The sequence below is a fragment of the Strix uralensis genome, chromosome 10 (genome assembly GCF_047716275.1).
Source record: "Strix uralensis isolate ZFMK-TIS-50842 chromosome 10, bStrUra1, whole genome shotgun sequence".
In the NCBI taxonomy this organism is placed as follows: Eukaryota; Metazoa; Chordata; class Aves; order Strigiformes; family Strigidae; genus Strix; species Strix uralensis.
This window is the reverse complement of record NC_133981.1, coordinates 17,205,916-17,226,529: the sequence shown is the minus strand read 5'-3', so window position 1 is coordinate 17,226,529 and position 20,614 is coordinate 17,205,916. Positions and strand designations below refer to the sequence as shown.

At 45.3% G+C, this 20,614-nt stretch overlaps 2 protein-coding genes and 1 long non-coding RNA gene across 9 annotated transcripts in view; 2 read left to right on the top strand and 1 right to left on the bottom strand.

Moving 5' to 3' along the window:
- Nucleotides 1–299: 299 nt before the first annotated feature.
- Nucleotides 300–1,727, top strand: LOC141947825 (glutathione peroxidase 1-like). The gene is made up of 2 exons (XM_074879392.1): nt 300–1,025; nt 1,129–1,727. Exons 1-2 carry the CDS (start codon nt 441–443, stop codon nt 1,492–1,494), a joined length of 951 nt encoding a protein of 316 aa, XP_074735493.1. The 5' UTR covers nt 300–440; the 3' UTR covers nt 1,495–1,727.
- Nucleotides 1,728–3,668: 1,941 nt separating this feature from the next.
- LOC141947822 (uncharacterized) lies at nt 3,669–6,151 on the bottom strand. The gene is made up of 2 exons (XR_012630273.1): nt 6,035–6,151; nt 3,669–4,163 (listed from the first exon to the last, which is right to left on the bottom strand). It is a non-coding gene; the product is annotated as an uncharacterized LOC141947822 (long non-coding RNA).
- Nucleotides 6,152–6,241: 90 nt separating this feature from the next.
- The window catches only part of USP4 (ubiquitin specific peptidase 4), a 48,232-nt gene continuing 33,859 nt past the window's right edge, over nt 6,242–20,614 (top strand). For 4 of the 7 annotated variants that reach the window (XR_012630275.1, XR_012630276.1, XM_074879388.1 and 1 more), the window contains exons 1-6: nt 6,256–6,396; nt 6,559–6,686; nt 6,988–7,118; nt 10,585–10,711; nt 11,891–12,036; nt 12,214–12,275. Coding sequence is in view for 5 of the 7 variants with exons in the window: in XM_074879388.1 (XP_074735489.1) it covers nt 6,290–6,396; nt 6,559–6,686; nt 6,988–7,118; nt 10,585–10,711; nt 11,891–12,036; nt 12,214–12,275 (701 nt within the window). In the remaining 2 variants the exon portion in view is untranslated. Of the gene's footprint in view, nt 6,397–6,558; nt 6,687–6,987; nt 7,119–10,584; nt 10,712–11,890; nt 12,037–12,213; nt 12,276–20,614 lie in introns of all 7 variants that reach the window. The other 3 variants (XM_074879391.1, XM_074879390.1, XM_074879387.1) reach the window with 2 other exon arrangements.

Below are 20,614 nucleotides of genomic sequence, written 5' to 3'. Positions count from 1 at the left end.
AAGGCCTGTGGAGGAGTGGCTGGGCCGTGCTGCCTGCTGTGGGTACAGGCCACAGCTAGCTCACCCAGGGCTGCCCCGGATTCGTGGGAAGAGCATCACTACTGTGTGATTTAAAACTCCCTAAAATAGACCAAAACAGTAAGGCAAGAAGTGGAAAAGCCAGGGATGGGAAAGAGCAACTGCTGAAGGGAGGCTTTACCAGCCTCAAAGGGGTGGAAAAACTATAAAAGGAGACTGAAGAAGGGAAGACACTACTGCCAACAGCAGCGGCTTTTGGATCCCTCCTGTCCCTTCTCCTGGTGCACAGAGTGAAGGTGTTTCTCTCCCAAAAGCTGTCCCAGGAGGACGCTGCAGCCCCCGGTGCCGCGCTGTGCCGTCTCCGTACTCGGGTGGTCTTGCCACCACGAAGGTTTTAGCTCCTGGGGCCGCTTTGTGTTTTGATGACTTTCCACTGCGTTTCCGAGAACGGGTGGCGCTTCCCTGTGTACGATCCGTGGATGTATAAACCACCCACTCCCGAGCTTTTAATCGAAAAACGCCAAAGCTTTCCGGGAAGGTGGGGGGAAAAGGCCGGGGGGGAGCCCGGTGCCGAGGATACCCCCGGCTGGCCGGCCGGCCCGTACACACCCTCCGTGCCGCGGAGGGGCCCGAGCCCCGCGCAGGGGCGGAGGGGAGGGGGGTGGGAGGCGACACCGCCCCCCGGAGCGCAGAGCGGGGCGGAGGAGGGCGCGGGGCGGGGCGGGCGGTGCGGAGCGGGGCGCGGGGCCGCCCGCCCGGCAGTGCTGGCCATGGCGGCGGCGGGAGCGGCAGCGGGCGGGCTGGCGGAGCTGTCGGCGCGGCCGCTGGGCGCGGCGGAGCCGCTGCGGCTGGGCTCGCTGCGGGGGCAGGTGCTGCTGGTGGTCAACGTGGCGTCGCTCTGAGGCACCACCACCCGCGACTTCCTGCAGCTCAACGAGCTGCAGCGGCGCTTCGGCCCCCGCGGGCTGAGGGTCCTCGGCTTCCCCTGCAACCAGTTCGGGCACCAGGTAGGGCGGGCGGCGGGGCCGGGGCGCCGGGGAGGAGCCGCCCCGTCCCCCGCTGGGCTCTCACGGGGCTTGGCGCGGCGCGGGTTCGTTTTTTGTTTCCTAGGAGAATGCGACGAACGAGGAGATCCCGCTCATGCTGGAGCACGTTCGTCCCGGCAACGGGTACAAACCCAATTTCACGCTGTTTGAGAAGTGCGAGGTGAACGGGAAGAACGCGCACCCCCTCTTCACCTTCCTGAGAGAGGCGCTGCCCTTCCCGCACGACGACCCCACCTCGCTGATGACCAACCCGCAGTACATCATCTGGTCCCCCGTCTGCCGCAACGACATCTCCTGGAACTTCGAGAAGTTCCTCATCGGCCCCGACAGCGTGCCCTTCAAACGCTACAGCCGGAATTTCGAAACCATCAAGATCCAGGATGATATTGAATTGCTTCTGCAGAAGGTCCCCAAGAATGCTCTCGAATAAAGCACGTGGTCACTGCCCGGCCCTCTCGCAGGAGGCTGCTGCTCTGGCAGAAATCCCAATGTCTCATGCAGGTTTTGCTTATGATGGTGCATCTTCCAAATTCTTGAAGTGTACTTGATGTTTTCAAAAGTTGCATGTGAATGTTTGGGAAACTATGCTGGGGAAAGCAGCCATGAGTCTCAGTAGCTTATTGTGATTCTCTGAATAAAAAAAAAAAAGTGTACTTCCTTTAAGGCTGTGGCTTGATGAATCCGGGCAAGTTGGGTAAAGCGCGGTGGCTGCGTTACTCGTTCATCACCTCGTGTGTGTGCTCACAGGGGCTGACTCAAACCACTCGAGTGTGATAGTGCAGTCAGGCTGAAATCTGAATGCAAACCTAGGGCAGCGTGGTGGGCAAACAGCGTTGGCGAGCTCTGTAAACTGTGAATCAGTGCCACATCTCACCCCGAGCGTAACGAGCTCGGCAGAGCGGGAGGGCGGCACGGAACAGAAATACCTTGTGAAACTGCTTCCAAGCACTCGAGGCTTGCCGGCAGAGGAAAGGCACAGTGGCACATGGCGAGGGTGTGATCTTACCCTGGCTGAGGAAATCCCAGCTTGGCTACCAGCAACAAGCCGTGACAGGTTAATAACTGCCCAGGCACGTTGATGAGCGATTCTGCAGCCTGCGCTGCTGCGGCCACGCTGGCAGAGGCCTTGGGGAAGAAAAGCCCTTCGGCCGAGGCCCATCTGGTCAGTTGGCCTCTGTCAACAGATGCCCAGGAGGGACCAAAAACAGGAGCAGCACCCACCATCCCTCCCCTTGTCCCAGAGTCGCTGCCCCCTCGCTGGCTTAGCTGTCTCCTGGCTCTACCCCATTTTGCATCAGTGGTAGCCCAACACGGATCTCTACTTACTCGCCCAGTCCTACACGGAGCCTGTATCACCTTTGGTGCATCCCCAATGCCTTGCGATGCAGGGAATCGCACAAAGAACCAGTTCTTTCATGTTCCCAGTGCAGAACACCAGCCTATTCAACCACTTCTCCCAGGGAAACTGTACCTTGCCTCAGAGTGTCCCTGTTGCCCTTTGGGCACAGGAATTGCATGTGTGGGTGCACCAGGGTTCAGGCAATATTTTCTTCTTTTTATTCCTTCCCTAACACTTTTTTGACTTCTGCCAACCACGGCGCTGTCAGGTATTTCATGGAGTCATTACAATAATCCTGACATGTTCCTGCATGGTGATTCTGGGTTTACAACCTGTTGCCAAATGACTGGAATTAGGATTGGTTTCCCTGGGGAAACTGCAAGTCTGTGACAAATTTCACCTGCCATCTGACTGCCCAGTGGTTCACGTCCTTCTGCGGGTAAATTTTCACTCCTTAAATGGCTCTGTGAGCACATTTTCATGACAAGCCACTCCTCGCGAGGCCTCGTAGCACTGAGTATAAATTTAGTGCTGAACCGAGGAGCTAGAAACTAGACTAGAAACTTGCCCTTTCGAAGGGCAGGCATAACACTTTCAAGCATTAATGCACTGTTTTCATAACTAAAAACACCTGGGGTTTGAGGTTCCCCCCCCTGTTCGTAGCTTCTCCCCTCACCAATGCCCTGGGTGCTTTGTTACTGTAGGCCCCCTCTGGGCTGAGGAGAGACACTGGGGCAAAACCTACAGCTGGCTCCACCCTGCTCGCTGCTACCCGAGTCATCCGGCTTTGAACTGAGATTGCACAATCCTCAACGGGCTATTTCTTAACCTCCAGTACAGCTTCACAGAAAAAAACAGGATGTTTTCAGTAGCTATTTCAGCTTTGGAGCAGAAGCTGCTTGATTTGTGGGATTATTTGTTCAGTTAAATCTACTTCCCTCATTAATGCAGGATGTTGAAATATGTGGAGAGCACAGAGGATCATGGGCAGCAGGAACTCACTGCACTGAAAAATCTTTCTCAATGTGAGCTGTGGCACTTCCTCAATCCTGACTCACCAAACTGGAGCCATTTGAGCGGGACCTCCTGTGCTCTGCCTGTTCCCTGCTGGCCTGCGGGCCCTGCTGTGCCCCACCTCCGCAGGGGAACAGACCCTAACACCCGCTGCTGTTAGGGTCTCTCGCCGAGAGAGACCCTAACCCACCCTGCCAAAAAGGGTCTCTCGCCGAGCCTGCTGGTCAGAAAGACATCTTACACTGTGCTCATTCAGTGCTAATGGCCAAGGGATTTATTTACCTTCTGGCTGCTGGGGCTGTGCTAGCAGAAAAACAAAGCAGCTGCTCCAGAAGAGATACAGCCGCGCCAGCAGAAGTGCAGTGACGTGATTCCAGGTTGAAAATTAGCCATGCCAGCAGGAAAACAAATGATCCCAGTGTAAGCACAGCAGCAGGAACTCTGCAGCGTAGATAAAAGCCTCCCAGCCTTGTTATTCCCTGTGTCGTTTCAGCACTCCCCGGAGTAGCTGGCCTCTGCGGTAAAGCGGACTGTGGTGGAAAGGGCAGCCGGCGGGCTGAAAACCTTCAGCAGTGACACCCATGGAAGAGCACAGCCCCCACACAGGCTCTGGCACCCAAAAATTATTTGGTGATGAGACAGAGGGGATGAAGACGTTTCACTACAGGTGGCAGCTCGATTCCGAGGGTAGACCTGAAGAATCCCAGGTGGTTCCTCACGGGTTATAAAATGGCCCAGTTCTATTTCTGTAATTTCAGAAACAGACTGACTCAGTAGGAAACCTTAAAATAAATACTACTTTAGCACACTTGGATGCTTTCGTGGCTTGAGGACATTGTCCTTGCAACATCTCCAGCCTGTCACAGCTACACTCCTACACTCTATTTTTTTTCTACTTCTACACTTTTATTGCAAACAGCTAATCCCTGTTAGTGTTGACCCTGCTTTTCCATTCTTCTACATATCAGTTCCACGTATGCCCCCCCTTCACCCCTATTCCAATGATTCCCTCCCCCCCTTAGCTGAGAGTTGCCATCACCTTCTTAAATCTTTAAACAAGTTCAGATATTTGAAGCTGTCAGGAGTGCTAACTAGCTGCAAAGAAAATTATCCTTCCAGCCCCCATCTCCCTCTCCCAGGTTCCCTAGTGTGCTGCCCACCAAACCCTGGCACATCTCCTGAAATCATGGCTGATGAGATGTGGTGTTCAGAAGTGTCTACTCAACAAAAATGCCATCAAGTGGCTCAGCCAGTTAAAAGTTCTTTCAGCTATTTAAAATCCCTTTCTCCTCCTGCTGAGCTTTCTTGTACCTGCCGACTTTTCAGCTAGATAGCTTTTAGTCACTGTTTTTGATCATTGGCATTGTAAGGCAGGTAGGAAAAGCTGCCTCCAACCCGGTGGCACTTGAAAAGGCTTTGCTCCTGTTGGTGCCACTCTAGCCCTGAGCAGCCACCAGGTTCAGCTGGAGACAAGGGCAGGAAGCCAAACAGCTGAAAGGAAAGCACTCGAGGAGACGGGGGAACACAGACATCCCTATCTACAGTCAAACTGTAATAATGTCATTTCCTAGTACTGAATCAGAAAGCTTTGAATGAGACCATTTTAATTGTTTACCACACTTTCTATTAGAAGTAGATAATTCATTAGCAGAGTGAGGTCAGCCATGCATTATCTCAGAATAGCTGACTCATTTTAAAAACACACCCAGTCTTGCCATACAGGGTGTGTTTCCTGAAGCCCAAAGGGGCCCTACCCTTTTTGAAAAACAGCACAGGACTCAACTCTTGCTGGAAGGAGAAAATAGGCTATTTTTTCAGTGTTAACTGGATGGACTTGCCCTGCTGTCAAAAAAAAAAGGTCTTTAGCATTTTACCCTGGATTGCTGCAGCACTGCCAGGCCTGGCTAGCAGAAGGTAGAGCCCCTTTTGCCCACCACACTGCCAGAGATCAGCTGCCAGGAGAGTGCTCTCCTGCACAGTCATGACCCCAGCACATCACCTCCTACCTTTTTTTCTGAGATAAATGGATTTCTTTGGTCTATCAGTTTAAAGCAGGCTTTTAAGTCTCTGAGTCATCATCTGAATCCTTCCCAATTTTCCCACTTCTCAAGGACAGGCTCCCTAAACAGCACAGGAGATGCTACTCAATAGACAAATGCCTAAATCACTTCTTGAGAGGCTCTTCCCAGAGACACTTTCAAAACTCCTGAGCTCTCACCAGCTGGTTACTCAGACCCATTCTCCTGTTTATTCCTGTACCAATTTTAAGTCTCCTTCCCTAGCCCTAACCAGAGGGCTCCATGAAATCAGTTACAGAAGAAAATGGCGTATCTAACACTAAAACCACACAGTCCACACCAAACACTTCTGCCACCTGATTTTGGGCGAGGCCACCCCGGGAGACCCTCTCGGCCAGAAAGCCACCGCGGGGCTGAGCCCTCCTGTGCCCCGAAGACCCCCCTGCGCCCCCTCAAGCTTCTAGCCCTGGCTGCTCTCCGCCCCGCCAGCCCTACAGGCACAGGGAGGGGGGCGCCCACCCTGCCCTCCCCTCAGTGCGGCAGATCCCACCTGCCCCAGCAGCCGCAGGGGCTGCACCCACGCAGGGCGCCAGACCCACCAGGACGGCCGCAGGGGTGCTGCGAGGCGGCCTCTGCCACAGCCACCCGGGCGGGCCCAGCGTAACCCGTCCCGCCCGTGACTGCAAGATGGCGGCCGGCGCCATGACACCTCCGCCGCCAGCCTCGCCCCTGCGCGCGGCCCCGCCCATCCCGTCTGGGCACGCGCGGGCGGGGCGGGGCGACAGCGTCAGGCGCAGGCAGCGCGCATGCGTACGCGGGCCGACATCCGCCCGCGGCGGGGCCAGAGCACCGACATGGCGGCGGCCGAGGGCGGCGGCGCCTGGGCGCGGCCGAACACGACGGTGCAGCGGAATGAGCTGGGGCCGCTGTTGGCCAGGACCCTCCGGCCGGGGGATTCCTGGTGAGCGCGGCCGGCCGGCCTTCCCTTCTGTCCCCTTCCCCTCCGGGCGGCGGGGCCTGTGGGAGCGGGCCGGGCCGGGCCGGGTCGGGCCGTGCCGTGCCGCGCCGTGCCGTGCCGCGCCGCCGCTGAGGGGGCCGCGCCGGCCGGTGCCGTGTGTTGCAGGTACCTGGTGGACAGCCGCTGGTTCAAGCAGTGGAAGAAGTACGTGGGCTTCGACAGCTGGGACATGTATGCCGCGGGCGATCCCGGCCTCTTCCCTGGGCCTATCGACAACTCGGGTCTCTTCGGCGGTGAGTGCCGCCCGGCGGCGTGGGGCCCTGGGCGGTGGGGCCTGGTGCTCGGGTCGCAGCTGGGCTCGGGTAGGCGCTTCCCGTGTGCAGTCGTCTCATCGTGCAGCTTTCGCTTTTGAAGCCGCGTGTTCTGAGAGGATACAGGCGGCTGTCCCGGCCTTGTCAGTAAGGAAGCTGCTGGAGTTTCTACCTACCCGTGGGAGCATTGGTATTTCTTAATGTCAAGGTAGTATGTGTGTAGGTCATGAGGAGAAAAGATTCGGTTTGATGCCATGCTTTCCTATGTCTGTCTTCCTTTTAGATCCAGAAACTCAGAGTTTAAGAGAACACCTCATTGATGAGCTAGACTATGTATTGGTTCCCACGGAAGCCTGGAATAAACTAGTAACATGGTATGGCTGCATGGATGGACAGCAGCCCATTGTGAGAAAAGTAAGTATGGGTGAACCAAGTTCTCTTCAGCCTGGTTTCATTATCTGATCTCTACCAAACTTAGATGATGTTTGTTTTGCTAGATGTGAGTTAAGACAGGATCTTCAGCAGCTCTTTGGAGATAATAACATGAGGTCTTTTTTGCCTTGTTGTCTGGAAGAATGACCTTCCAGTATTGTAGTTAAAAATGCCTGAGTCTTGAGTGATTTTCAATTGATGGGTTATATGGGGTGAGAACCATGAACCTTGTTCTGCTTAAGTTTTTCCATTCTGATTGTTTGGACTGGTGCAGTGCTTTTATGTTGCATGGAATAGCTTGTGCTTTGTTGAAAAATGCAAGTTGTTAGTCAAGCTTATCAATGAGGCATTGGAATAAGTTGTTTTTTAGTACAGGTGGCTCAGGGACTTTCTCTGGAATTTGAAGTAGTTCTTGTTTTCTCTCCCAAAGTTCTGTGATTCTACAATCATGAGAAGAGACATATTTGTGGTTGTGTTCCATAAGTCTTATTTTTGTTTAGCAAATGAATGTATTCTGAGTATATAACATGTTCTGGAAGGTGAAGTTCATGAGTTGCTTTTTTGGAAATCTATCAGACACTTGTTTACGGGTAAAAGGCTTTTTGTTTTTATTTTAGTCTTAGGTTTTTGTACTGTCTAAATGGGTCAGCGCCAGTCTGTGGGGTTCATAAAGACTAATCGCTACACTAAGCAAATAGTGTTGCTATAATGTACAGAATTAATAATGCTTAAGTTTAAGTAGCATTATGATACAGTAAGGGTTGCTTCAAGGTGTGTAAGATCCAGGAAAGTCTGGCACCAGAATGGTGCCCACTCGTGCTGATCAGTGGTACTGGAACATTGTCATTCAGTGTGGGCTAGAAATTGTATGTAGCAAGAAATTCTGACATCTTCAGAAAGTGTAAATGACCTCAGGCTCACTCTGCTGAGTAGACAGAACTGTGTAAACCAGAAGTGGGGGGAGTAGAAAAGAATCATAGCATATAAAGGAGATGCGGTTTTAGTAGAAACATCATTTCTTAAGGAATAGAAAATCTATACTGAGAAGAAAAACCGGAATTATTACTCATCAGTGCCTCTAAGTGAGGAAGCTTTTTTTCATGAACTTGCAAACCACTTTCACAAAGGCTGGCGTGTTTTTAGACACTCTTTTTTCTGAAAAATTTGGAGGTTGAACAAGAGGTTTGGGAGCTATTGGGGAAACACTTGGGTGACAGGCTTAACTGTATGAGCCTTCTTTTGTTGGGGTGTCAGGTGCTGCTATTCAACACTAATTATTGAGGGTTTAGAGCTTAGTGCTGTTTTAAGAGATAAGATGACAAGTTATTGTCCAGTTAAGAAGTTTTGAATTGCTATCAGAATGTCTCTGTTGTTCCCTGGTAACTGAAGTGGGTTTTCATATTTTATAAAATGTTGGAATATAGCAGAGTAGTAGGTTTGTGGGATGTTACAGCTTCTTACAAAAAATAAAGTGCTAAGTCAGGGGGATACACAAGCTGCAGCACTGTACCTGAGTGGAATCTGGTTACAGTATTCTCCAGATAGCACTGGAAATAAAGCATTTAAACTTGTGGTCCTTGGGTGCTTTAATCCTTTTCCTAAAGCTAGATCAATTGTGATTCATACATCAAAATATCTATAAAAGTAGGATTTGGGGAGGTAATTTCCAGGGATCTTTGTAATTTTACAAGATGGTATTTCTTCTATCTCTGTGTGCCTGATGATTAGAGACAAGTACAGGAGGATTAGATTTATTTGTGGTTCAGGTTTCTTTTGATAATCTCAAACCATATTTTCAGTCGGTCTTCTAGAGAGTCCCACTGCAAAGTAAGGTGCAAAATCTAGAACAGCGTGCTTCCCCCGCGGTTGAATGCGTGTTGTGCTGAGGCTGCTGTCCAACGGGACACCCGGAAACAAGCTAGCTGATCAGACAGTGTTTAAAAGACACTTGCAAGCAATTAGAGACTACTCTTGCCATTCATCCACTGTGGTCTGATCAGAAACAACTTATTGGAAAGAGTTCTTCCACTTCTGAATACAGTTCTTATTTATTTGTTTCTAACTATAGAATCCTGGAGAATAGGAAGTCCCATTTAATGAAATTTCTCTGAAAAAGAAATGGAGAAGTTGTGGATTGGTTCCTTTACATTCTTTAAAAAAACCGCTCTGATTTGCCTGTCAAGATGCTGTTTAAACAAGGAGTTTTACTTTCTGTTGTTACAGTAAAGTACTGAAGATCTTTCCAAATGTATTTGTTAATTATTTGCCTTTAAAGCACCTTGTATATCTAATACAACCCTATAAAAGCTCAGGAGAGGGAATAATAATTTAGCCATATTCTCACACTAAGTCTTAGTCTTAATTCTTCATTTCTTTTCAAAGTTGGGTAAAGTTTTTTTTTTTTTTTTTGTAAAATGATATAGAAGTAGATCGTAGCAAGTCTGGTGTCATGTGAATAGAACAGAATAGAATATTTCAGTTGGAAGGGACCTGCAGCAGTCATCTAGTCCAACTGCCTGACCACTTCAGGGCTGACTGAAAGTTAAAGCAAATTAAGGGCATTGTCCAAATGTCTCTTAAACACTGTTACTCTTAAAAATTATACCTACTGGTTCAGTGAAATATGATCTCAATTTCATAGGCTTTATAGCTGCAAAGAACTGCAGAGAGAATTGAGGTGTATTTTTTTTTTTCACCTCCGGTTACATCACAGCTGCCTCAGCTAGCACCCAAAATGTGCTTTTCTTTCTGGCACAATGTGTTTTATGATCTGTAGATGAAGTGTGGTGTCTAGTCTTACAGAATACCTTTCTAAAAATGTGCTGAAAGCTAGTGGGAGGGGTAGATGTACCTATTGAAGTATTCTCTCAAATGCAGAATTGATTTGAAAATGACTGTGAAATAAAGCAGTGTAATCAAAATGAGTTCTGACATTTTTCTTTTTTTTGCAAGGAGAGATTAATGAGGCAGGTTCTGTATACCATGCAGAAAAATAATTAATGTTTTGTCTTACTGTCTTCTAATAGAAAGGATTTTGCTCCAGTGTTCCAGACTTGTTTCTTGATGTGAACATGAGCCAAAGACTAGAGGCAAAACATAGGTTCTTTTTTTTTTTTTTCTAAAATGCTCTGTGTGATCAAATATTTTTTCACTGGTAATTAGCTGGCACTATCAGTTCAGCTGTGATGATGGACCTTTGGAACTTTGCACTGTGGAAGGATTTGCACTGGGATTTCTTATGTTTTAAAACCAAAACACCCACCCCCCCGAACCAAGCTGACAGAGGTTGTGACTGAATCTGAACTTCAGAGCAGGACAGTGTTCAGTTTTGGCTTGACTTGCAAGACTTCTAAGACTTAAAATATTTAGACAAGTGTACCTTACAGAGGACTGCCCAGTATTTTAACCTTGTGTTATTTTGTTTATTGTATCTGCCTTCTGTTTGCAGGTAGTGGAATATGGCCTATTTGTGAAGCACTATAAGGTTGAAGTTTATCTTCTTGAGCTGAAGCTGTGTGAGAGCAGTGATCCTGAAGATGTAGTTAGTTGCCACTTTAGCAAAGCAGATACTGTTGGTAAGTAGTTCTCTGATACATGCAGCTGTGCTCTGGTGCTATCTCAGGACATATTTTGTACCCTCCAGAACAAGAATGATGTTGATAAACTGGAGCAAGTCTAGTGGGTACCAACAGGACAGTTGGGGTTGGAGCATGTGATGTGTGAGAAGAGGCTGAGGGAGCTGCCTTTAGCCTGCAGAAGAAAAGGCTTTGAGGGGGGATGTTGTAGCACCTATGAAGAGGTTACAGAGAACATGGAGTCAGGCTATTTACTGAGTCACAAAGCAAGAAAACAACAGACAGTAGTCATAAGTTGAAATAGCAAAGATTCCAACTGAACACAATAAAAATGTTTTCCCTATTAGGACAGCTACATATTTGAACAAGGCCCAGAGGGGCGGGGGAATCTCCTGCCTTGCAAGTTTTGAACACCTGATTGGATAAGCCCCAAGCAGCCTGGTCTGAATTCAGTGTTGACCCTGCTTTGAGTGGTTGGACTGGGAACCTCCAGAGTTACTTCCAGCCACAGTGATTCTGTGTGCAACACAGGGAGCTGTGGTTAAGAGCTCTGAGGAGCATATTGCTTACTAACTCGTGTCCTTAAGAAACATTCATGTCACTCATGTAAAGCAGTTCTGTCTCTGGTGGTCCTATGATTCCTTCTTCCTAGTGTGTGAATATTTTAGACATCTTAATGGCTTTTCCTACACTTCTTCCTGAAATTCTTCCCCCCTCTCTCTCTCTTTCCCCCTCTATTGTCGCTATATTTTCCAATGTAAAAACGCTGAATGTCAGCTGTCATACATGTCCATAAAGATGCTTTTTTTCGGTTTGCTGATGTATGGCCTGACAGTAATAACTGAAAACACTTTCTTCTTGAACCTATGTTTTCAAAGGATGGCTATTTCATGGAAGTTGGCCTTTGGGCAGAAACTTCTCAATGTGTTCTAAACATTTTTGGCTTGAGGGCTTGATGAGCAAATACATGACTGAAAACAAAAGTTATTCATTCTTTCAGACTAAATATTAGACAAATTATATGAGCAATTGTGACTTCCATGATATATTTTTCTATTCAAAGGATCTTGAAGGATCAGTGATGTACCTCATGTCTGAATGTCTGGCTTATCATTTTTTTTTTTTTTAAAAAGGCACTCATGTTTTAGGAATTTTGGTGTTTTTTTTCCTCCTGAACAGCTACCATTGAGAAGGAAATGAGAAAACTATTTAATATCCCAGCTGAGAAGGAAACTAGATTATGGAGCATGTATATAAATAACACTTATGAGCAGCTCAGCAGGCTGGATAGCACAGTGCAAGATGCAGGGCTCTATCATGGTCAGGTAAGGGGCATAACTTTTTCTTTTTAGATGCTCATGTACTGCTTTCTCTGATATGTTTTTTTTTTCACTTGCTTTTATTACTTTGAGCAAACATTGAAAATGTGATTTGTTAATGATTTTGCAAAATGTGTAGCAATTTTGCAGTTATCTTCCTTTATTACCTGAACTCTCTTTCAGGTTGTTCTAATAGAAGTCAGAAATGAAGATGGCACATGGCCCGGACAGCATTTCCTGGCAAAGTAAGCAAGCAAGCATGTTCTAATGGGTTCTGCTCTTTTGTCAAGCTTGTTCACTTGTTCTTAGGGACCTTGTGTTCTCTGTGAAAGCCTTATTATTACTGGCTATTGTGGATTTCTTTTTATTTTAAAGGAGGAGATAGAATCCTGAATATAAATATTCATAGAATGGTTTGGGTTGGAAGGGACCCTAAAGCTCATCTAGTTCCAACCCCCCTGCCATGGGCAGGGACACCTTCCACTAGATCAGGTATTTTTCAGTGGTTCTGCTGCTGGTTTCTTGTCTTAGCAACAGTCTTCCCTTCTAAAGCCCATTTCAAAGAGGTTGTGTAAGCTTAGGTTTCTACAGTGCTTAGGAGACAGAAGTACTATTTACGTTGAACTAGTCTACTTAAAAAGCTACCTCTGCAAACTGCACGGTGAAATAAAATCTGTTTTATACCACTGTGGAACAAAAAGGATCTTGGAATATATTTTCAAAGCTGCCAGTAGTGAATACTCGGGGTAGTTCCCCCTTAAAAAAGGGTATAAAAATAGCTTAACAACCGCCCCTGGCACCCAAGACAATTAGACGCCTGTAAATATTACACAGATATTATCTCTAATACCTAAGTTAGAGAAGAGATGGATAAGATGGGGGGTTGATGAAATATTGTGTGTATAGAGTGAATGGTGTAGAATGGAAGTAGCTTGCAATGCTAAAGAACTGTTCTTATCCAGTCATACTACAGAAAGTAAAATCCCGTGATTTTACTAGTCTGACCTACTCGTTTTCCTGTGAGTACACCATCAGACTTGATATTGATAAAGAAAATGTTTTTTTGTACAATACAGTTAACTTGTAGAGCTTGCTGTCAAGTGATCTTATTTGAGATCAATATCTTACTAGTGTTAAACTTGAAGAATGGATCAAATAGGTCAGTGAAACCTGTTTTGAAACAGTTTTGTACTTCTGAGATGTAATACCGGGTAAATGGATCAGGAGAATGTTCATAGGATTATAATGAACTTTCTGTAAGAGTACAACGTGAAAAGCATCTAAACACTCATGTACATAATTGAGTACTAGTTGACAGTCAGTATTAGAGAGGCGGCTGTGCAAGAGCAGATTAACCTTTTGTTTCCATGTGAAGTAAAGCTAAAAAGGAGCCCTGTAGCGTTTCCAGGCCTGTCTTGTCTTTTTTTTTCTTTTTCAGCAGCTAGTCTGATAGGTAAATTTCTAGTGATATTTGAATGAAAATAGTTATCAGTATGCAGATCAATATTTTCTAATGATGTAGAAATAAAGATTTGCTTATTATAATATAGAACTCATGACACTGTTTGACTCGATGCTGATAATGGTGGCTGAAAGAACTGTAATAAGTCATACATCTAGGATTATCTGTTCCTTTGTACTTTGTCTTGGCTAACTGTTTCCTTTGCCCTTAACTCTGTTAGTTAAGAAACTAAGCAGGTATATTTCACATAATGTCTTCCTTATACAGTTGGGTGCATTGGTTTAGCAAGTTCTGCTCTCTGGCTCTTGTGCCCTTATTTAGTCTTGTAGGTTAAATGCATAATAACTGTTCAAAAACGCTCTTTGGGAAGCCAAAGAGGGGAAGAAGCTGGACTGCCCCTGCTCTTCAGGGCTGACTTTGGTGTGTGCTGATTGGCACGCAAACTGCTCATCAAATGAGAAGGACTTTTTATGTGGCCAGGGCAAAGGCTGTCTCAGGAAAGCAGTATGCTTTAACACCTTTGGGTGTTAAGGAGCCCTGCTGGACTAACGCTGTGCCTTCCTACGCCAGAGGTGCCTGTGTCTGGTAAAGGGAAGTCTGGTAGAAAAATTTGGCTTCAGAATTCTTTGTGTTTGAAATAGAAGCAGGAAAAAGTTGAGAAATTACTATTTCATAGACATTCGATAACAGAAGATAACAAGCAGTAAGTATTTTCCTGTTGGGTTCAGTGATGTTTTCTGTGCTGTTTCATGTCTTTAAGTTACTCATATTGTTGCCTTGATAACCCCAAAATCACGTATGAATCACACTGTTGAAAATAATGAGGAAGGCTGTACTGGATCTGGACCAGGTGTGTCCACTGGCCTATCTCGTAGTGTGGGCAGTAGCAGATGCATGTAGGAGGAGTAAAAACCGTTCACTGTAAGAAGAGGACATAATTAGCAATGCATATGCCATCGTATACTGCTGTCTTCTGGTAGCCTGCAGCTCAGATTTTATCCAAGATGACTGAGTCTGGATATTTATGTTAAATATATGTTGAGAGTCTAGGGGGGCTTTTCTGCATTTTGGTGCTTCTGTTGCATGTCATCAATCCCCATCAAATATGAGTGGGCTGGTGGCAGTCTAGACTGGGTCATTTGTAGATCTTAAGTTCTTTCTGCTGGTCTTTCAAGGTGTCCTGGATTTGGCTGGGTTAGAGTTAATTTTCACAAGAATCTGGGAGGGTGCACAGCCAGGGTAGCTGACCCGAACTAGCCAAGGGGGATATTCGATACCATATGATGTCATGCCCAGTATATAAACTGGAGGAGCTGGGGGTGAGGCGGGGAGGGAGAGGAGGGGTGGTGGCTCAGGAATGGGCTGAGCAACAGGTTCTGCGTGGTGAGCAAGTGTATTGTGCATCGCTCGCTTTGTATATTCTTTTATTGGTAGTACTGTTGTTATTACTTACTGTGTCCTTATGTTGTCCTATTAAACTGTCCTTGTCTAACCCGTGAGTTTTTTACCTTTTTGTTCCGATTCCCCTCCCCATCCCACTGCAGCGGGGAGAAGTGAGTGAGTGGTCGCGTGGTGCTTAGTTGCTGGTTGGACCTAAACCATGACACAAGGGTTATGTCACAAAGCTTTTTACCTATTTTTAAGGGCTTTGTATTAAAAAAAAAAATAGCAAAGGTGTACTTTTTTGATTACATAATATATTCTTAGTGAGTAAGCTAAACTTAACTTTCTTGAATCATTGGTGTTGCTCCATATTAACTACTCAGTAGTTTGTAATTTATTTGCTGTTTGAGTATTCTCTGGGTCATTCTCACGTTTTATTGAGAATCCTTAATTTTTTCAAGATATTGTTTTATTAAGGGTAGCTTCATATTTCATTTAGTTTTGACTACACTGTCTAAATTCCATTTCCTTATGAAGTTGAAATGTAGGAAAGCAGAGTGCAAAGTTTTCTTATTAATCTTGGGTTGAGTCTTTTACATAAGTTAATCTTGGAGCAGCATGGATTTCTACCCCCCCCCCCCCCCCCCCTTGGAGAGCAGTAATTGAAGAAATAACATAATTAATGAAGCTTTTCTGTATAATAAAAAAAAATGTAGCTGCTTGTTTCACCATGTTCTTTCATTTGCCAGATATCTCAGCAGGGAAACATCAAGTGAAGGCATACGTCTTCTGAGTTGATGTTTAAAAATTTTTTTTCTTTATTTCTGGAAACAGCAGAAGTCAGTGCTGCAGTGAAACGTTGGCAGCGTTCTAACTGTTTCTGTGAGCTGGTAGAAGACTCACGAACTTGGAGTGTAGGGTTCAACTCTCGTTACCGGGTTGGGACGTGGTTTGTCTTTCCCTGGGTGTGTGTGTGCATATAGATGCTGCATTAAATCAATGTTACGTGTTTAAGACTCCAGATTAATGAGTTTGGTACAAAGTTGTAGGGACTGTTTATACGTATAAGATCTGTGGGTGGTCGTGAGCAATTGAAGCAGGCAGAACTGTTGGGAGAGGAAGGCAGAGAGAAGAGTGGCCAGAGAGAAGATGCGGAGTTCCCAGGCCAGAAGAGTATTGAGTGTCTTATCCTGCTCACTGATGAGGTGTTTGGGGTAGGTTATCCTGTATTAATATTGCAGAAAGTACTTCTGTAGTGAAGGAGGTTCTTGTCTGTAGGAAACAACTAATGCTTGTTGGAAGCCAAAGCCGATACCGAGAGTGAGTTGGAAGTTGCATTAACAGCATAGTGAGGAAGGATAAGTGAGACTAAGACCTGAAAACCTGTTCTGCTCTTTTGTGAGGCTCAGCAAGCTTGTAATGTTGCTAAGCTTTCTAAATAAACTTGCAGTTTGAAGGTGTGAAGCAGTGGAGTCGTCCTAGGTGCATCTGGTGTCAGCAGGAGCTGTGAATGCTCTGTGCTGAGGTGTGGTTTGGAAGAGAGTTGAGTAACTCCAGATTTTAATCCTATCTTGGGGAAACGTTTTGCTCCCATGTTCTGTTTCTCAGCTGGAGAAAATACTGTTTTGTGAAGACCGTGGGGAACTTCATATTTGGAGATCTTTCTTTGGGCCTCATCCCTGTAATAGTACAAGCTCATGTAGGAAAGATTTTCCTCATGTAGAGTTTTGATGGCACAAAGACATGGGATGTAGAGCTCTCTGCTGTTGGTGGAGAATGGTGAGCATCTGCGTTGCTGCCTGTGTGCCAGAAGAGGCCTCAGGAAGCTGCGGTTCATGTCATTCACTATTTGCAGAACGTGTGTGTGCAAGGTGCCTGTGGGGTGGGTGGCTTCCCCGTTGTGAGGATTTTTCCCCACCATTTGTTGCTTGTCAGAGACACTGCCTCGTACCAAGGGATACTGCTTTTCCTTCCACGTGTTTCCCCAGCTGTCAAGCTTGCTGACATTGTACAGAAAAAATGCAATTAAAATCCACAGCAGTCCTTGGGTGGTATATTTTGAGTATGCCTGGCCACTGCTGTTTGCTAGTTTGCTGCTTCCTAAGGAACAAAATACTTTCTTGTTGTAGTTTGAAACTGCTTTTACTACTGGACAAGGTTTCAGAAGAAGAAATGGATTATACTTATTCTAGGAATTTCAGAATTGGAAGTGTACTTTGTTTGAAGGGCGATTATATCAATGACTCTGTAGAATTTATTCATCTTTTAATTGTTACTTAGAAGATTCCCAAAATAAAATCCTGAGCTAGCAGAGTTTCAGGTCATTGCTAGCATACTTTTATCCTGGGTATCATTTCCTTGGCACAAACAAACAAGAAATTGTCACATCTATAAAAATAGTACCTTTTTCATCAGGTATTGCATTTAAAAACAGGAGTGAAGTTGTATTTAGCATGTGCCTGGTAGCTCTCTGCCTCCCTTTGCAGTGTGCAGCAGGGAAATAGCTTTTGATTCTTCGGTTGCTGCTAGAGTTCTCTTGCTGTTTCCTCTTCCTGCTCTTCTGTTTACTCATGGCACTGTACACTTGTTGGACCTTCTTTATTACATGACTTTCAAGTGCTTGAATGTGCAGCAGATGCCATGCTTTCAAGAGCAGCATTGAGTATGTAAGATAAGTTAAGGAGGAAGTTCTAGCTTTTCCTGCTTTGACAAAACCTTTTTGTCACAATATTTTTAATTTTTTTTTATATTGGTAGTTTAAAGGAGGACTAATTCTACTGTATGCTCTGAAGGTACATAACTGAATTGAAATACTTTTCCTATCTCTGTCTTCCAACAACTTGAAAGCCTTTTCCAGTATTTTTTTCAAGCTGTTCAGTTTAGCAGTTTTTTTTACTTATCAACCATATGGTGTCAGTTTCTGTACTAGATTAATCTAACTTTGTCCGCTTTATGCTGCTAGTCTCCAGATTTCTCCTCACTTGCCATTTGTGTGGGTTTTTGAAATCTTGTGTGGCAAGACGTGAAACGGCTGTCTTTAGGTGGCAGATGGGGGTCAATGTGCATCAGTATTGTGAGGCATGAAGTTGGGTACATGGGGATGAAGAACATGAGCCTGAAATACATGCTGGACTCTGGAGTGTGATTCCAGTCCTTGTTCAGTCTCTTGAATGTGAGCTCCCGTGGCAGCCTTTAAAAGCAAGCAAACAGACAAATAACCTCAGTGGTTCAGTAGGGAAATGCTGAGTGTGCATCAGAAGACTTTTTTGATAACTGGCACACTGATAAAACTGCATATGGAATGATCATGTCCTGTGAGGTTGTCAACAAATTTGAAAAGTAGACTACTGAGAGGTTTCAGAAGGAGCCAAGTGAATTCCTGAAGAATTAGCAAGTAATTTTTGTGCTAGAAGACTTAGAAGTTAAAGTATTCTATCAGTGAGAAATTTAAAAGTTGATTTTAACACTTAAAAACTTCTGTGGGACATGAGAAATGGAAATTGAAGAAGGAACTCTACAGGCAGCAGATAGAGATGAGCACAAACCAATGTCCAGATAATGAAGACAGATACTCATGCTGCAAATGAAATGCAAGTTTTTTCTGACTGTAAGGGTCTTTGGAACAGTCTATCTGTGGTCTGCTGGATTGGCTGTTGCTGGCTGCTGTGAAACCATGATGGTAGATTTTTTTCTAGAAGAGGTATTTTAGCTCAGACAGGAGTTGAGAGACTCAAATTGTGCTTAAGCAGGAGGACTGATTCAGCAGTTATACCACACAGTCTCATCCTCAAATCTGTGAAATTGTTTTCTCAAATACCTGAACTGTTGCATGGTTAGATGAAGTCTTTCTTTGCTATAGTTTACTCCTGTGTAGATTTTGTTGATGAAATTTAACTGAATGTGTTTATCCCTGTCAGAAACTTTGCAGTGGTGATCAAAGGGAAGCTGCAGGAGCTTGGCACCTTCCAGTCCAGTGTCTGTTGTGCCTACAAAGAGCAAACTGAGAGTAGTTTCAGTGGTAACCCACTGAGTAGCCCAGAACATTTTGGAAGGTTCTAAGTCATGAACTTCAAAGAAGGAATAATGTTTATCTCTTACTTCAGAGCAAGGTGATGGGGCCTCCATTTCCAAGGGAGCTGAAGTCACATACCGTGTACGACAGCAGTGGAGGGGGCAGGTGGCTTTGACCAGTGAAAGTCCACAGAAACCTTTTTTGGGGCATTGCGGATTAGTGCTTGACATCCAGGACTTCTGTTGTCACCTCTGTGTGCAAATGAGGCAGTCTCCTCAGGAGCCTACAGTATTGTGGGGTCATTAACAGTAGTTTCCTGGGCTTAAAATGAGAAGCTTTTGGAGAAAAACATTTTTCTTAGCTCTCTCTGTGCTTTTTACCTGGAATCATAGCTACCTTTGTGACCATCTTGTGAAATAAGGAGGAGCAGCTGTCCTTAGTAAATCCTCAGGCTTTCTTCAGTTGTTATAGATAGATGAGTAACTTGTAAAATGTGAGAGTGCTTAGAATTTTTATCTTCCCAAGTGTATTTGATTTCTGGGGTTTTTTTTGTCCACACTTGGAAAGCTGTTGGCCTCTCTTTCATTGTTTCACTTCTTACATGATCTTTCTCAATTTTCTAACAGGAATTCACTGAAGATCCTTGATGACTTTGTAGGTAGACCTTTGTGCACTCTGTGACTTGTCTCTTATCTTTGCTTTCTGATCCATTTTTTATCTTCCCCCATAGTTCTCAGTTTTTTTTGTGTGCATAGGATAGTATTGAAATACTTCTTGGAACTCTTCAGTTGCCATCTGGCTCTGATAATGAACTTTGGCTTCTATTGGAAATTTTGAAATCCCTTAAGAGGTCATCCTTCCTTTTCTCCCTGTTAGATTTTCTTCATATTATGTTCTGAGTGTCTTATTCTGTTCTCTCACTGGGGTCAGACATGTGAAGCAGAAATGGTACTTTTGCAAGTCTAGCATTTTCTAGATTGCCCTTCTTTGCTTCTAGATAATTCACTTCCTTGGATTTTTAAAAATGTGTTCTTAATGGGTTTATAGGCTATTGTTAGCTTAATTATTTTATTAGTGATCCTTGAAACTCCTGCATGTGGAGCATGAGTCTGATAATTGTTTAGTCTAGACCCTCTTGTTCTTTCATCTATCTTATCTTTGTGTCCAGGTAGTCTTGAGAAGTTCCACCTCCAACATGTAATGACCAAAAGGTCATGTATTGTCCCAGAAATGGTTGTCTTCGTTATTTTGATAGATCTGCTCATCTTTCTAGTATACTTTCCAGTATACTTTTTGGTTGTGCTGGCTGGTGGCTTTTGGTTTTTGGAACGCTTCAGGTTTAGACTGCATTTGGGGTTTGCATTTTCATCTGGAAGCTCCTGTCATAACTTGTTTCCTTATGTATTGATTTTACAGCTATTATATTTCCAGACTGGTAAGGCTGCCCAGCTGTTCTGCCTCCTCTTGGCCATTATGGCTTGTTCTTTGTTTTTTAGTTTTTGCCCTTAGAGGTTTTCCGAGACTGTTTTCTTAGTAGCATCTGAGCTATGAATATGCATTTTTAGTTTGTAGCATTTGAGAATCAGGGCCACATTAAAAGAGATACAAGAACAAGCTAAAGCTTGAGGGCACTGTCCTCTGCTGGTGCTCTGCTGTGCTTTGGGTGTATTAGCCACTGTTGCGTGGCTGTTGGTGTCCTGCACCTTTTTGCATTCAGTTTTGCATGT